The sequence below is a fragment of the Telopea speciosissima genome, chromosome 7, assembly GCF_018873765.1.
Source record: "Telopea speciosissima isolate NSW1024214 ecotype Mountain lineage chromosome 7, Tspe_v1, whole genome shotgun sequence".
In the NCBI taxonomy this organism is placed as follows: domain Eukaryota; kingdom Viridiplantae; phylum Streptophyta; class Magnoliopsida; order Proteales; family Proteaceae; genus Telopea; species Telopea speciosissima.
In genome coordinates, this window is record NC_057922.1 from 7379444 (window position 1) to 7397560 (window position 18117).

At 39.3% G+C, this 18117-nt stretch overlaps 2 protein-coding genes across 5 annotated transcripts; both read right to left on the minus strand.

The window, feature by feature from the left end:
- Nucleotides 1-1772: 1772 nt before the first annotated feature.
- On the minus strand, nucleotides 1773-3876 carry LOC122669016 (pentatricopeptide repeat-containing protein At1g10270-like). Its single transcript, XM_043865623.1, has one exon. It carries the CDS (start codon nucleotides 3846-3848, stop codon nucleotides 1941-1943), a length of 1908 nt encoding a protein of 635 aa, XP_043721558.1. The 5' UTR covers nucleotides 3849-3876; the 3' UTR covers nucleotides 1773-1940.
- Nucleotides 3877-5394: 1518 nt separating this feature from the next.
- LOC122666737 lies at nucleotides 5395-14076 on the minus strand. 4 transcript variants are annotated; one of them, XM_043862798.1, is made up of 14 exons: nucleotides 13994-14076; nucleotides 13017-13136; nucleotides 11243-11305; nucleotides 11049-11147; nucleotides 9481-9564; nucleotides 9277-9395; nucleotides 9060-9161; nucleotides 8222-8329; nucleotides 7911-7985; nucleotides 7771-7837; nucleotides 7243-7296; nucleotides 7072-7161; nucleotides 6127-6168; nucleotides 5395-5833 (listed from the first exon to the last, which is right to left on the minus strand). In XM_043862798.1, exons 1-14 carry the CDS (start codon nucleotides 14021-14023, stop codon nucleotides 5714-5716), a joined length of 1173 nt encoding a protein of 390 aa, XP_043718733.1. In that variant the 5' UTR covers nucleotides 14024-14076; the 3' UTR covers nucleotides 5395-5713. The 4 variants fall into 4 exon arrangements, with proteins under 4 accessions (XP_043718733.1, XP_043718735.1, XP_043718732.1 ...); XM_043862800.1 differs by having other exon boundaries at nucleotides 7917-7985; nucleotides 11046-11147; XM_043862797.1 differs by having other exon boundaries at nucleotides 11046-11147.
- Between the last annotated feature and the right edge of the window lie 4041 nt (nucleotides 14077-18117).

The following is an 18117-nucleotide window of genomic DNA, read 5'->3' on the forward strand; positions in this document are numbered from 1 at the left end:
TTCCAACATTCTGTAATTAAATGATTGAAACCACATCTTTCAAACTTTATCCCAAATACACAACTCCACATGGTGGGAGAATAGGAAAATGATCAGGTGTTGGTCTTAGCAAAGCTTGCAGAGTCAATGAGTGGAAATGAGTATCAACTATCAACACAATGATAAATAACAATTTTCTTGCAGATCAGGTAAGGTGTAAGGGATCCCATCCATTGGCAGATCAAGAAGTTCGTTGCAGCCAATAACACTCAACAAATCCCTCATACTCGTGGACCTACAGCTAATAGTTCTCTCTTGTAACTTGTAAATGAACCTGATGGCATTAAAATAGACACCAATACACCAAGGTTCCACTAGAAAGGAATCTCCACAAGCTCCATCTATAGGCCATCAAACAGAGTCGCTTCAGTTGGCCATAAATCCTTTTAAACCCAGTTAAAATCCTCAGTTACCATCTTACAATTGACAGAAATTCACAATATTCCTTGATACTTTTCACAACATCAATGCTACTACCCTCCCATATTTATAGATATATTGTTACAGCTTCCTAAACTCCTCCAAGGATTGGATTGGAAATTTCATCTGGCATCTTGGAGTGTCCCTCTGTTTTCTATTACTATTCTGAGTTTGAGACCCTCATTTTTATTCCTTCACTATATTCACGTTACTCGCAAGGTTTTTAACTTCCTGTTGTATACTTTAAACGAATGACTTGATCAAGGCCCTTCTAGGATTGCAGGCATTAACTTGTGCTAACGACAAATGACCAATAAGAGAACTTTGTTGAGGATAATTAGAACATATCTTTATGGGCAAATATGGTGGTACTGATGTTCTAGGATCATGGCTCCTGGTAATGTCAACAGAGACTTTATTGACAATATATGCATAAATTCCCTGGTCTGTGCTGAACCATGGATGCATTTTATGTCTCGGCTGCCTCAACAACAAACGGGGATAATGGAAAGAATCTTATCATTGCCCCTTCACTTATATTTGCCGATGTTGTAGGGTAACTTATATTTTCGCAAAGAAATATTGCAAATGAAATTTTTTTACTTCACTTTGCAACTAGTATCTAGCATGTCAGTATTTTCAGTTATGCTATTGGTCCATTTTTTCCCTTATAATATTTTAATTTATAGTATCTAACATCCCAGGTGGAGACTTGACATTCTGGAGCTAAAAAATGGAAGTAACACTAGTGACCGCTAGATTATACACTCTATGATGCAAATATGCTTCGCTACTAATAATTAAAGTGAAATTATACCAGTCCAAAAGGCACATGCTGACCAATACAAGAGCCAAGCACAGGAGAATGAGCAATGAACTGCAACCTAAAACAAGAACATATCAAAATAACTCATCCTTCTAAATATTCACGACTTCCTCAAAGATGAATGCCTTTACTAAGTAATAGCTCTAACACTTGATAAACAATTGAAGCATATGTTTCTACATTTACAATTTTACACTCATATTCAAGACTTCCAAAAAGAATGGATGCATGCACTTCAATAAGTAATAGCTTTAACACTTAATAAACAATTGAAGCATATGTTTCTACATTTACAATTTTACATTCTAAATTAACAGCAAACCAGAAAAAGTACAGAAAATCAATTCCTTCAAAAAATGGCGAACAGAACTTGAAGCCTAACCGAACATTCTGTAAACTTTGGACTAGTGAAATCAAATCATGAAAAAAAATTAAAGCAGTACTTCAAACAACATAAACTAAGTCATAAAAAATATGGCTTTGTTCAGACTCAAAGAACGACCATATCCATCAATTCAGACAGATGTGGAAGAACTCATTACCAACAGCCACTTTTACATTAATAGCCACCAGGAGAAAACTCCTCATATAATTAAGATGACATCCATCTCGCTCAAATCAAAATTGAGGGGAAACAACGGCAGCCATGGTTGTGTCAGACTCTAAAACCAGCAGCTACCTGTGCTTCAGTACCAGGAGCTGGTGAAGATGGCGGCATACCTGCAACAGTTTGAGGCATCGGTGATGATGGCTGCATACCTCCAAAAGTTCTAGAAGGTGGTGATGATGGCGGCATACCAGCAAAAGTTCTAGGAGTTGGTGAATATGGCGGCCTACCTGCAACTGCTCCTACCCTCATTTCAAATAATCTATCGATCTCATCTTTTCTCCCTTCTTTGCTAAAAGTTTCAGATGCAAAATCACGGAGAGTAGGGGGACCAACGATTCCATTCCTCAACATCTGACTAAGCAAATCCCTACCCTTGTCAAGTTTACCCTCCTTGCATAGTGCCATAATAACAATCTCATAATGTGTTGGGGTTGGCTTCACATCTCTCTCCCCCATTCGGCCCAGAATCTCTGCAGCCTCTTCAACCTTACCTTTCTTGACCAACTCATCCAAAACCTTGTTGCAGTATGTTGCATTATATCTCAAACCTGATTCAACCACCATTTTATTGAAAAAATGTACAACATCATCCATCCTCTCTTCTTTCAGATAAGCATCAATCAAAATCCTGAAACTGTTCATATCTGGAATAACTGACTTTGTGGACATTTCTCCAAACAGCTTCTCTGCCTCCGATACCAACCCATGTTCACAATACTTTCCCATGATGTTATTGTAACCTGCTGCATCCATGGCAAAAGGCTTCGACTTCGGTTGCGTTCCAGCCTTCTTAAACACCTCAATCGCCTCCGATAACTTCCCCAGTCGGAAACATTCGTTCACCATAATATTAAATGTATCGGAATTCACAGCTTGGAAACTTGGTGGGGTATGGTTGTCCAACATTTGGTGGAAAAGAGCCGATGCCTCTGCCTTCTTGTCATACTTGAGAAGTACTTCCAAAAGGGTATTGCAAGTGACAGGACTCATCTTGAATTGACGATCAAGAAGGTTGCGGTAAGACTCCATGGCTTCAGTATCCTTCCCCTGCTTCCAGTGCCAGTCCATGAACGTCGCATTGACGACTCCATCATAGACGAGGCAACGTTCTCGAAGTTCGTCAAAGAGTTCATTTGCTCTCTCTAAGTTGCCCGAATTGAGGAACCCAGCGATAAGGATGTTGAAGACTAAAGAGTCGGCACCATGACCCTTGTTGAGCATCTCACGGAGGAGATCCATAGCGTCAGAAATCCGACCAGCGTCGACTAAGCCCTTCGTGAGATGACGGTAGGTCACAGGAGAAGGGCTGAAGGGTGCGTTCGCAAGGATGTGGTGGTATATTTCGATACCAGTATCGACGCGACCAGCATCACAATGGGTGTTGATAAGGACGTTGTAAGAGACGATATTGGGAACTATGTTCGACTGCCTGAAGAAGAAGGTGAAGAGACCGATGGCGTCCTCGTAGCGGCCAGCACGATACATAGCAGCCATGATGGCATTGCAGGTGAAGACAGTAGGGCGGGTGTTGGAGAAGACTGCATGACGGGCGGTGGCGGAGGCGCCGTCGAGGTCGCCCGCTCGGACGAGGGATTGGACTCTATTGTGAAGGTTTAGGCGCGGGCCAACGAGTGCAGAGGTGGAGTCAGGAAGACGGGGAGCGTTGGGGTCGGGGCGAGGGCGAGGGGCGCTTGGATCACGGCGGAGGGCGTGGAGTGGGGGTTCGATGCGGAGGCGGCGCTTGCGGCGGCGGCGCTCGGCTGCGGCCTCTTCTGCCGAGGAGAAGGCAAAGGAGCGAGAAGAGAGTAGGTTGTGATTCTGCTGCTGCTGCTGCTGCTGAAGAATAGAATTGGTACTGGTGGGTGTGGATGCAGAGGAGGAATAGGCTGTGATACTGGGAGAGAGAGGGGATGATCGTCGGAGGGATCTGAGAAGGATACGACACAGCGCCATAATTTAGCTGATTATGGCAGATACTGACACACAAGCTTCTGTAGTGACTACGGAGAGAGAGATGGCTCCGTGTCTGACGAAGAGGTCGGAGCTCTGCGAGATACCCAGCAAGAACTTGTAACCCTGAAGAGTGAAAAAAGAGGCTTAAACCCTCCAAAAGAGAAGAGATGGTTTTGATCTGTAGTGCGTGGATAGCTAGGGCTAATATTCGTGATAGGGAAGTGGGAACCCAAAATTTTGGGTTGCAAGAAGAGGTAAAACAACCCCGAAGAATTTATATAGGGCTGTGCCACTTTGGACCATGGTTCTTAGAAATCGGTATGGAATCGACCGGTAGCAGAGGCCATGGAATCATGGATTTAGTGCACGGTATAGGATCGGGTATCCGCGTATCATCATCCCGGTAACCCGGTTTGAACCAATATAGATCGGTCCGCACCGGACAGTTTTTGCCCATGGTTTGGCATGGGATTTTTCTTTCATTACTATTTTACCTCTGGTCTGTACCGTTCAATTGATACAAGATCGATATCAATCGTACAGATCGATACCTATGCAGATTGATATCAATCGATACCGATACGGATTGCCTGATACGGCCGACCAGATCTTGATTCTGAAAACCATGACAAAGGTCGATACTAATTACTAACGGATTCTGATTGGTGATCAGTATTGTCCTTTGGATGATTCAAATCACATCATCAAAACCTTGCAGGCTGATTTGGTCGACATAAACATATATGAACCTATGGGGATTGAGCTCCTCTCGAGTGGGCCCAGCATGCCCAGGGGGCATCCAACCGTTGGGCTGTGCCGCACACATCCCTAGGTGTGCGCCAAGATGTGTGTGGCACAGCCCAACCCTTGGATTACCCTTGGGCATTCCCTGGGTGCTGAGCTCCCTAGAGAGGAATCGGATCCAACCTATGGAACGGGCTCCTCTGCGACTTGGGTTTTGTGCGATCATCGTGTTGCATGCAAATCCCAGGTCACCACCTTACCACATATGCCATCCAACGGTTGGACATTGAACTCCATTCAAATTGAATTTTGAGCAGAATTTTTTAGAAGCTTGATGCCCAACAATTGGATGGGCGTCTATGTTGAGGTGGTGACTTGGGAGTTGCGTGCATCATGATGACTGCAAAAGATCCAAATCTATGAACCTATACTGGTTGATCCTAGATCCTAAAAAGTGAACATTTTAAACTTGAAGGTCGATCCCAATCGATATGGACCAATCTTTTTACATTTGAAAAAATCTAATTATCAAATATGATAAGAATTTTAGTTATGTTATATAATCATAATTGTAAAAAAAAATTCTTTTAAAAAATGATTTCCCTTGTCTATACTAGCAACCAGATGAGGCCTTTGAGTTATGTACTTGCAAACGAAAGAGCTTCCAACACCCCCCCCCCCCCTTCTTTCCGCCCAACTCTTTGGTGATATGAATGCTGGTTTGTAAGGGAAAACAGTAATGAAGAAACGAATAAACAACTAGCAGAATGGTCGTTTACCCTGTTTACAAACCGAACTTAAATTCTAGCTCACTGCTCAATTACAAGCTTATGCATTAGAATTGCAAAGAATGATGACAGAATTACAATGATCCCATTTACAACAGATCAAATTATAGACACTCACCAAAAATAAAGCATACTACATGTTGGCAACCCCTCAAAAGAATAGCCTGAATCCTAGGCTGTCAATAAAATAGAACAAGACTGTAGCTAATCAGCTGCTTGGGGTGGGTCGCCGTTCAATCCATCCAATAAGAAGACGTCCATCAGCGGAATCCAGTTAATGTGTGTTGCATTAACTGTGAACCCAGTCGAAATTTAAAAGAGTAAAAATATACACTAAAAGCTACTCTGATTAGTTGATTGTTGATATGGATCAATCCAACATTTGTCCTCCTTAACTGCATTCCTCCATCTAGTCTTGAAGATCTCCAGTTCAATGAATGATTGCCATCTCACCTGCACAGAAATTATTAAGGCCTCGCAATGATATATTAGGCATGTAGAACAGATAAGTTCAAGTCCTGATATATCCTAGATGAAAAATGTCTGATCATGAATTCATGATGTGCTGGTATAACATATGCCATAACAAATATGAAATGTGTGAACTTGGCCAAATCATTACCATACTAAAACAAGTTAAAAAGGATTGGAAAACACTAGTTAAAGAGTGGAGTCACGTCATAAGCCTAAGCTACTTCACCAAGGAATATTGTTTCCCTAACATAAGAGTTGGTCTTATCACTTACGTGATATCTGCTATCTTTCACTCCACGGGACTTAGACGGTGCCTGCATGTCCAAAGAAGGTGAATTTCAGTAAATAAAGAGACAAGTGGCAATTTAAGAAGCAATACCAGCACCCTACTTCATAACCTGTCTGTCCAGAAGAACGTAGCCGGGTATTTGGATGGCAGCAAGAATGAGTTCAGTAGACATATGAGACAGAACCAAATATGTAAAGCAGAAAATTTACAAAACAACATATCCTAGATAATCTGGTTATCTAACCTCTAGCTCTCTTAACTCAGGTCTCTCTTTTTGCTCTTCTTACTCAGGCCAAAGTTCAAAATCTCAATTTCAATGGATAAGAGGAAAGACAGATTATATGAGGATGTGTTTACACCTGGAAATGTTTTGGCGCCTCATGATGAGAAATATGTGTGTTGGGGGGGGGGGGGGGGGGGGATGAGGGAGGAATGGAGATTAGAACCATTTGAAGGGAAATAAAGCTCCATAGCTTTCAAGATATAGAGAAATTTCAACCAATAAAAGACGTAACAATTGGGGATTCATGCAGCTGGTCTGCTTACCCATGTTTTGTTAAACCTGGTCCTGGATGAATTTGACTGGGGTTTGAAAAAAGTTTTATGACATATTGATATTAAGCTGAGGGAACAGCCAAAATAGGAACGTGATGGTGCTCTCTTTCCCAAAATCACTACACATAATTATTTCCACTCCAGAAAAGTCAAAACGGAGTAACAGACTTAGAAATTTAAGAACTTGACTCCAACCATCCAACTGTAGGTCACAGGGCTTGTCCATGCTTTGTTTCCTTGGGCCACTAGCTAAAGAGAGCCACTGAGAGGACAAAGTCTGGGACTGAATTTTCCAACCAAAGTTCCAAATGATTGCATAAATTCCTGTCAGCCTTCCTTCAAAATTTTTCAGACATTGATATCTAAAGGTTACCTTGTCTTTAGATGTCAATCCAAGAGTAGGTAAGCCCAAGTGAGCTATGTATTCTGAATCCACCACTCCAACGTTTTTGGTTCGATCACCCTATCAAATATGGTGTCAGATATCATCTAATGAGGCCAAGGGGTGTGAAAACAAAGAAATCCCTAGGGATAGAAAAGTTACCTGAGCACAGTAACCGAGCTGCATATCCAAGCCCCATGCATGAATCAAATCGTTCTGAAAAAAAATTAAAGGAAAAAATCAGAGGCTGTGTCATATAGTTTTAGAAGCATATTAAAGATAGGGGAGAGGGTTCCCTACACTGCCTGAGTGCAGTTTCAGGTGAATGAGGGAACCCCCTTTGGAATCTGACAATAGAGGGAGGGGCATTTAGAGGGAGGGGCATTTATGACATATCACCCCTTCACATAAACAGTGATATGTGAGGAGGTGTGCAATTTCATTTTTGAGCCGGCTTTGTGCACAACTTTTTCCCTGAAGATAGGAATACAAGATAAGAATCTTATAAATGCAGAGAAAATACAAAGACATTGTTACTTCCAGTAAAATTTCATTATGCTACATCGGTCTATATCAAACTCTGGATTTTCTAGGGATGAGGTTCAAAGCCTTCCCTGCTTCCTCTTATCCTTGTCCTGTCTATCAATATATAAAACAAATACCCTCCTCCATAACATTATCATGGAGTACCTGGATCATATACCATGTGCAGCGCCAAGCTGCTCTTGAGAAGACAGGTGCCATCAATTCTACCCACCTGCATCACAGTTGATGTTTAATTCAGATAAATATAATTGATGGAAAAAAATAAAGGGCATGGGGTTTGTGATCTGTACCCTGTGCATGGAGGATCTCTACTGTTACTGTCACACTTAGTCCCCGTACCTTTAGACTTAAAAATCCTTCTGTTGACGCAAGACCAGATGATTAAAACCAATTATAGAGTATACACGTAAAAATAAGCAACTGCTATATATGAGAATTTTCTCCAACCAAATAAAAATTATAGATGATTAGAAATTGTAAATTGGGTGCAGCTCACCTAATCTGGAGCACTCACTATAGATTTTAGTTTCCACTTAGCAGACTACATATATTTACCAACAGAGTTCATTTGCCTGGGAAAGATTAATAAGATAACCTGTGCACTGTTGACCTCCTCCCACGCATAGTAATTTGATGATGCACCCCTGACTCTAGTGCTGGCTGTGAAATCTCCAACTCTTCATCTTTGATGATCGATAAATAGCTGCAAGAGGTTTAATATGTCACACAAACATCAGTTCGAAGAAATGCTCATGCCGTGGTGCTTCTTTAGACTAATAGGCATGCCTTCTAAAAATAAGCCTGAAATTGAGAGAGATAAACAGTTCATGAGTCGGGCTTGGCTCTAGCATTTGTTGACTTCAGAAAAAGGCTTAGCCCTGAAGCCTCACCTGATATAAAGTAATTCAGACCTGAATTACTTTCATGGGACAGCTCATGTACACCCCCTAGGCCTAAATCTAATCTGAACTATCTCTAAAGTAATGCATTCTCCAAACATATTGCATTGATGAAGGTAAACAATTCCTATTCAAAGCAAAGAAAAGCCAACAGAAGGATCAGCTAAACCAAGCTTATAAGGAACTTCTACCAACAGTTGAGGCTAATCGGCATTGGAAGTTATTTCAGGGAAAGGGCACAAGGATTTTAGTTCAACTCGAAATCAAAGAAAGAGAATCCCTTGAAGAGCAGAGGGGGATAAATCTCCCAGGATAATGGTGCAATGCACAGAAATAAGCAGATTTATATGCTTATGAGATTCAAAGCTTCTTCCTCATGTGAAACCAAAATATGTTTCCAGAAGTGCTAAGGGCGCTCCTCTTAGCTTCTTCTGGAAGATTCTTCCTTGTAGATGATCCATAATGGCACCACAGAAATAATTGCTATGAAATCTATACAGTTGATCCTTAAGATATACTACAGATCATACATACCGTCCTGGGTGAAAGTTTTCTAGTCCAAGGTCCTCATCCCATAGAAAAATATAATTGTATTCAGCAACTATGTCTGGATGCAAGAAACGCTTGGCAAACCACCTACAACATCATAAAATGCAATTATTACCAAGAGCTTACCAAGATGACAACAAATATATCTAAGTAAATGTAGTTTCAATATTAGACAAACAGCCCTTCATGGATCAGACATTACCATTTAGTTTGATTAGTAGCAGAAATATGTATAGCTTGATCACTCCATTCAAACTCCCTCCATTCATCCACCACACCGTCATAATGAAACAGCATCAAAACAAAATTACTTGAGAGAAACTGCAATATGGAATAGGAAGAATTAAAGAAAGCAGATGAGCTGATAAACATTATAAACAACTGAGCACAAAGGTCTGAGTATCACCTTCTTAACCATTTGATTTACATTTTCTTTTTGCTTTATTCCAACTGCTATGGCCAACAAGTTCATTGACAGCTTTGCACTCGTCTGGTTTAAAAAATTGACCCAAAAAGAATTAGGTAGGAGCAAAAACCATGGAATAGAGCAAGAAGGCATACAAGTCTATACTTTCAATTTCATAAATCATACGAAGGGATAATCTAAATGTAAGAAGGTCGATAAATTTTATATTTTCATGAATTGCCATATGGCAATCAATGGTAGATATGGGTGGGTTCATGTTATAGAAGATCCATCATCCATCTTACTGTTGAACCTTCAGAGCAATATGAGTAATATATATAAGGGGACCAAAACATGGTTCAAAGATGAAAAATTACAAAAACACAACAAACCTCGGTTAGGTAACATTAGAGGTCAGTGGCAATTTTGTAATTCTTTAAAAGTTTGGAACACTTTTAATCCATATTGCAGGCTGATTTCAGGATAAAGTTTTGATCAGTGAGATGGGTGGGGGGACCTTTATAATGTGGACACCCAATGTCTTAACAATTGCTGCCACATGCAACCCGTGAACGTATAAGTTTTGACCAATCTTTGATTATATTTTTGCGTTGAAGGAAAGTTAGGCCACTGTTGTCTCATATTAGAAGCATTACTATCATTCAAAATGGCTAAGAGAATTCGGTGCGTGAAAATTTTCCTGCAGGTTTTTCTACGTAACAAAGGAGAACTGATGAAGTGGTGTGGTTAATACAGAGCTTCATATCAGCAGCTCTGTTCTAAAATGCTTCAATAAGTTTTGATCAAGCCAAGTTCACTAACTCCCAAGAGAAGAAGCTAATTCTTTCAACTATCAGATCGGCTGGAGTCTTTACAAGCCTACCTGAATGCTACCTCTCAAACGGAATAGTAACCTTGATGCAGAAAATCACAGTAAGTGGGCTTATTTTAAGGAAATGAGACTTGGGTTGAGTTATATACACGTTAGGCCTTTGGTCCAATGGGTTTTCATTGTAATGGGTCACTTCAATGGGCCTAAAATAAGGATATGAGCTAGGAATACCGACTTACTTTATTAGTTAGCTTAACTTGAAGTCCTAGTTAGAATAAGAGTTGTTTTAAGTCTTTTGTTGGACAATTGAGTAGCTAACTTGTTTGCTATTTGGTTTGGGCTATTTTTAATCATGATAGGAGTCAGATTTTTGAGTTATAATATACTAATCATTTTCCTAAAGTTGTAAACCCTAAAAGTAATTGCCCAGTCTACGTTAAGGGTAGTTTTTGAAATATGACAACAATTATATCCAAGGCACCTGAGGAAATTACTCTCATAAGCATTTCGGGCAAAAACTCAATCCCCCCCCCCCCCCTCTTCGTGGAAAAGATAAATCCCCATTGACCCATTTCACATTTCACAAAGAACAATATTTAAACTGGTTAAAGGAGGTGGGAAGAAATAGGGTACTTCAGAAAATGTAAAATTTTACATGCACTTGACAAAAAGCCATGAGTGAAGACAATAATAATTTCCATGTCAAAAATGAAAAAATAAGCTTTCTGGATACCTTTTTCATTGGCGAGTCCCCTAATGGCTGCATTTCCAAGTTAGACAGCTCAGAAATAATGCCCATTGGCAATGCTTCACTTCCATAGGGCTTGCATGGATTCTAAAACAGATGAGAAAGACATGTATAAAAAAATATTCCATGCAAGTCTATAGACCAGAACCGGAAGGATAAATGACATCTCTTGAAGGATGAACCTTGCACGCATTAGACTTTGTGTTTTTCTGAATGCTATCAACCATTACCCATCTTGACAATCTCTGCACAGTGGCCAAATAAAATAAATAATATGAATATTGTCACATACAGAAGCTCCAAATTCATAGAAATCCAACCAAGTTGAGAAGCAAAGTTCATATTCTGAAAAACCAATGTCATAAAACCTACAAGGGAATTTCCAGTCATGGATCAAATAGTTATCCAGGGCTTGTTAAATCCAATAACCTAAGAAAATCACTTAAGTTATCATTTCAAATTGTATGCTCCAACAAGAGTATAGGTCTTTGCACAGGCACTATCTCTAAATAAGGTTCTCACTTTGGAGGTTTTGAAATGCAAAGGGTACAAAATGGCAAGTAGATGCTCAGGTCTTTTTTAGATATGACTTACAAAGTCGACATGCAAATATTTGTGGGTATGTGGAGTTGAATCAATAGAAACCACTCCATTTAGATGATTTTCCAAGGACAGCCGCAGCTAGAACTGAATACCATAGCACTGACTCTATGAAGGTTACTTCCATATGAGATTTTCTAGGCTTATGCAAAGAAACAAGCAGGCAAGAGAAAATAAAAGATACAAGAAAAGCCCTTTGGTCTAGGAAGAAGAACCATACTAAGAAGAAGTTGATAAGGAAAATGAACAAAAACAAAGAAAGGACAGTTTGATGTAAAAGAACCAAGGTGTTAATATCAGAATGAACCAGAAATGTCTCAGATGTGATGTAGGATTGTAAAAGAAGAAATTTGACGCACAGCTTTGAAAAGAAAAAAGAGGAGAAACACAACTGAAATAATCAGGAATCACTCTCATAAGAATTGAGTACGAAAAATTGGACAATAACCTCCAAGCCCTTTGGGTTGCCATCGTTGTTTTCTGCTCCACTTGCTCTTAATCAAATCAATTTTTGTTGTTTCCTATCGGAAATTATATTAAAAAAAAAAAAGAACAAAGATCTCTAGCCTAATCTATTCTGAATCAAGACCACCAATTTTTCGAGAACTACAGATAATCAACTCCCATCCAATTGTCCAACATAACTTCTAAAGATACATCTAAACAACTAAATCAAATCAAAATTAAGAAAGTACAATGCAAAACCCCAAACCAACTGATATTGCCACATTAAAACAAAATTAATCTCCTCATTGTTTGTCTGACAGGAAGAAATGGGTCCAACATGCATTTGTGCATGGTGCATGAATATCATATATTATTGTGTGTAAATACACAGGTGCCTAATCTGCAGCTCTGCTGATGTCCAACCGCCTAGCCTCTCCACTGATTGGGAAGACTTGATAAAACTCTCCAACAATCTCTAATTTGTCAAGGTCACTCAGAAAGCGAATAAAATGAGAAATTTTCTCTTTGAAAATTGTAGAGGCAACAAAACCTCATCCAATTCCCAAACATATAACGGTCCAAATTACAAAATATCTACGAGGGCACAGAATTAAAGTAATTATATCAATTTATATTCTTAAAAAAAAATCCAAACACGTGATAGTTTTGCCCTTTGATGTCTAAAGACAACATCCAGCGTAGACTATCTTATTCTTTAATGAGGCAAGAAACATAGTCATAATTTGCAACCAGAGAACCAAACACACGAACTTTCGGATTAAAAGAAAAAATCAAGTAGCCTCAAGCACATAAAACTAGGAAGAAGCAAGAATTCTGCAAGGGGACAGGGGATAATAAGATACACACACAGATAGTTCAGAGTGAGTAGTGAGTAGAAATAGTTATTACTTCTTTATTATCTGTGGTAAATGCATCCCCAGTGAAAAAAGCTAAACATATCAAAGTTGCAGCAAGGAGGAGACCGCAAAGGAGGCACGATCTACTCTTCCGATCTGCTGGTAGTGAAACCTGAAAGGGAAAGGGATTAAAAAATAAATGACTGAAAGCATTGCAAAATATAAAATATGGAGATGATTTTAAATTTCAGCTGAAAGTCTATTTTCTTTTCATTTTAAAATTTATGTGACCCAATACTTTATATATGAATGAGAACGTGCAAAATATCCAAGAGAAAGGCAATTTAAATGATTGACAAATTGAATAAAAACTCAAGTCTATATAATATATAGATAACATCATTTCTGAAATTTCCCCTGAAATTTCAACCAATCGAAGTAGTTGTAGAGTGTAATTTCAGCGTCGGTGAAAGAAACCCTACAAAATCAAAATTTAGAGAAATTTTACAAAATTTAAACCTCAACTAAGGGGTGAACTGTGAGATAGTTCCCAGTGATAAGATTAGAAAGTCAGTTCCCTTTTGAACTGCTTTATTTACTTTAGAATTCCATAGATGCAAATAACAAAGCAACCAAAATTTTACTACAACTGTTTGCCAAAAGAAATTTGAAGAAGAATAATAATAACAAAATAAATTAATCCTAATAAAACAAAAGCTGAAGCTTACGCAATGGAACCAGGTTATCTGTAAGTCAAGAATTACAAATGACCCATATTCTGAATTGAGTAAACCATCCAAACTAGGTGATTTTGGTTACAACCGATCACCATACAACCGCAGTACTCAAAATAGCCTAAGTGGAATTCCTCACTTTCCATTACAATTATACGTAAGCAGTTGTTTGTAATGAACGAAGAATTAAATAACCCAATTCAAGTACAGGAAATCATAAAGCAAAATCAATTCACAACCAATCCCTCCTCCCACACACGCACACACATACAGAAACAGAGAGAGAGAGGCTTACCCAGTTCGACATCTTCATCTTCCAAGACATACAGAATCGTCAACAGAAAAAAGTAATACTCTTCTGCAATAACAGAATTAAACATTAAACTTAAAAGGCGAATAGTTAAATCAGTGAAACAACAAAAACAACAACAACAACGACATCATCATCTCACTGTAGAAAAACATCGAACTTAAACTTCAAACATTACATTAAAGTAACAGAGTTCGATCAGTATCGATTACAGTGAAGACAACAAAATAAAACAAAACAAAACAAAACAGAACAGGGGAAAGAACCCACTACAATTAAACTCAACACGTTGCTTCGGTCTTGCGTTTCGGATTATTCGAAGCGGTGGTCAGAAGTTAGAAGTTATTAGTACTTTGTTTTGTACTTTGTACGATGAAATATGAACAAGCGGACACCAACCTCCCCTGGTTCGCCTTTTGCTTGTCTGGGGGAGGAGAGATTGGAGAGAGTTTTATCTATCTTTTTTTTATGTTTTTTTTGCCCTTTTGTGGGATAATAATTTGGCGGACTAAACGGGGCTGTGATTGTCGTGCGGCTCGTGCTTATCACGAACTCGGAGATAATAGTAATCCATTTTGCAGACGCCTTACGTCTGAGTTGAATTCCACTCTCGACGTCGGACAAGATAGATAGATGGAATTTCAAAGGTTTGTTATTCTGTTTTAAGTGGGACCCACTTTGAATAAATGTTGGGCCTACTGTGAGAGCTAAATCCTAGCCGTTTATGTTGCTTCTACGACTCACCAGTAGCACCGTTCTTTTTCTTTAGAAGAATTTTTTTTTATTGAATTGTAGTAGTATGACCAATGGAAGGATTAAAAAATATATCCTTCAATGCCAATTGTAACGCATAGCGCAAAAGCTAGAAACTTTACAACCGTTCCAAGCTTTTCATTAACTTGTCGTCCGTAGAGTAGGACAGGTACGAGGTGGACTTGAAATTATAAATGATTTCCCAAATATGGAATGATGGTTTAAATTTCGTACTCTCAAATTTGGACCGAATTCTACAGGGTTTTAGACTTTAGTAATTAGTACTGTGTCTGGACTAGGGTTTTAAACGCGGAGTTGGAGACGAAATCGGTCAGTGCCGATTTCGATCCTAAAAACCTTGAATCGGGGCCTCAGATTTAAAAACAGGGGATTTCTAGGGATTTTGGGCATGAATCTTCATATCGGATCGATCGAAATTGGGTTGAGTCACGGTTGACACAGATCCAAATCAGCCGTATCGGATTGGATGGACTTGGGATCAGTTATGGCTGATTTTCAAATCGACTTGTTCATCAATCCAATTCCCAATTCTTAAGACCATGGTCCGGACCAATATGTTTGCGTTGATGCTGATACTAATATCGATACTAATCAATCGTATAAATTCGAACATCTTTACCCCTTAAGATTTCAGTATCGACATCAATCACGGCCATTACATATGGATCGACAAATATTTGACATGATACCAAAAACCGTGGTGTTTTCCCTACCCAGGCAATAGATAGAACTTTAATAGTTAAGGAGTATTTCGGCCCCTCATTATATAGGGGAGCAAGTAATTATGATGGTACGTGCATTTCGTGATTAAAGAGTTCACCCTAAGTGCAAGAAAACTTTCTCCTTCAAAATTCAGGTAATCTGAAAGAAGAGGGATACATTCTCAAAGTTGCGAGAATGAAACCTTACCCAGAAAGTTGGTAGTGGATCTTTGGGCGCCATCAACTGACTGATCGTTGCTACAAAATCTCTCTGGAAATCTCATTCATAGCCACAATGGCAGTTGGTAGTTCTTGTAGCAACGAGTTCTCCGCTCACAAGTCTCATTCTCTTCGTCTCACTCTTTTTCTCTCCATCTTTGAAGAAGATAAATTTTACTATGACTTTAGGAAAAGTATATCTTGAAAGGATTAATAGTAGATTCGTTCTCCATTCTCCTGCATTTGCTACTGTTGAAGAAGCCCCAACACTAGTGGTGAAAGAGAAGAGCCTCTCCTAACATTCAACGTACTTTTTTGTATTTTTTTCGTAAAATATATATAATCGCATACTTTACGTGTTTAATACACTCCGCCTTAAAATCATTTGAGAAAATTCATAAAAGTACATTTTTTTCATCGATATGTTCAAACACATGTATAATATGTGTATAATACACAAATTGTTTTTTCTTTTTTGGTCTATCCTACTCAAGGGCCCATACCCCAACTACAAGTTAAGAGGGAAGGACAAGCCAACAATCTACAACTACCGGGGATAGAATTTTAATGATGGTTCTAGTCTCAAAACCATGAAATTCGGGAATTGACTATAATTATAGCTTAAATTTGAGAACTGGCTCAACGAATTAGAGCCAAACATGTACACACATGTCGCCAATTCTGGTTTTAACCCCAAAACCGAGAATTATAGTTGTTACCAAACATGGCATAAACATAGCATACGTTTATAGATTTTTTTTTTTTTTTTTTTGGTAAAAGGAGATCTATTCATTCATCCGTGTGGAACACTTAGAGGAAGAGGCACATGTCTCAACCAACCACGGAGTGGATAATGGTCAATCTGTCGTACACAGGATAGACGGGGCCTTCCTTGCTAGAGCATCAGCTAAACCATTAGCTTCTCTAGGAACAAAGGAGAAATTACAAGATTCAAAATAAGAACCAAGATGACTAGTATCTTCTATAATCCCCTGGATAGCTATGGGCCGAGGCCTGGATGAGATAATAAAAGGTTGATGACGCTCTCACAGTCAGACTCCACCCATACATTATCAATGCAACGGCTAATGGCCTCCAACATCCCTGTCCTGATTACCAAGGCTTCTCCTATCATTATGGAGTTGAAGGAGCAAACAACAGATTGAACATTAGAGATCACACCATTACAGTCTTGGATAACAAAACCCAAGCCTCCTTTTGATTGATCTGAGGAAAGGGAGGCGTCACAATTGAGCTTGAGCACTGGGTGATGAGGAGGAGACCACTGACGAGATGAGATTTCAGCGGGGGAGGGTTGAGGATTAATGTCATTATGTTGGGCCTTCACGAATTCTTCAAAAGATGATCTTGCTGAACAAATAACTTCTTCTGGAGTCCACTTCCTTCGCCCGAATATATCATCATTTCTAGTTCTCCATATAGTCCACAAGATGAAACCACATAAGCCTAGGAAAGTTCTTTTCTCAATAAAATCATTAATCTTCCAATTTTGGTGATCCGAACTTCATAATGAAATAATAGATCCAAATCAAATAGCCTGAGCAAAGTTATTGTGAAAGAGGATATGCTTTATAGATTCAAGCTCTTTTCCACATCTTTGGCATCCAGGGCATATAGGGAATTAACGAAGCTGAAGAACCTCCCCCGTAGCAAGACCTTTACTGTAAGCCCACCATAAAAAACTACAAATTTTAGGAAGCATTGGCCATTTCCATATCTCCTTCTAGACTAACTGAGGGATTGAAGCCCAAGAGCTCGTATGTGACGATGAAGAGCGCTGGGTCACAGGGTCAGCTTCTCATTGTGGATGTTATTCGCAAGTGGTAAGCCGATTTAACTGAAAAGGTTCCATTTGATGCTGCCCCTCAAATCATATAGTCTTCCTAAGGAAAAAGAGGAAGATGAATTCTCAAGATTGCTTTCGTCTCTGTGGGGGGGGGGGTGAAAAGAGCTGGTCTAGGAGGTTCACATTCCAACATCGAGTGTCTTGGTCAATCAAATCTTCAACCTTCGAGACAAGGGGATTTCTAGGGTTAGGAGATATGATTTTGAAGCCTGGAAATTTTGGAACCCACTTATCTTTCCATAGATCAATTTTGTTACCCAAACCCACTTTCCACAACAACCTTTCAAAGAGCAACTTACGACCTTCAATAATGCTTCTCCAAGCCCAAGAGGGGCAATTGCTAAGCTTTGCCTCCAAAAAATCACAATGTGGAAAATAGAAAACTTTCATGAATATAGCCCATGGAGATTCTAGATTAGAAAACAGCCTCCAAGCAAGTTTTGAGAGAAGAGCCTTGTTTTGTAGTACCGGATCTCGGAGCCCCAAACCGCCTCGTTCTTTAGATTGACATAATTTATTTCAAGCAAACCAGTGAACTTTAGACTCAT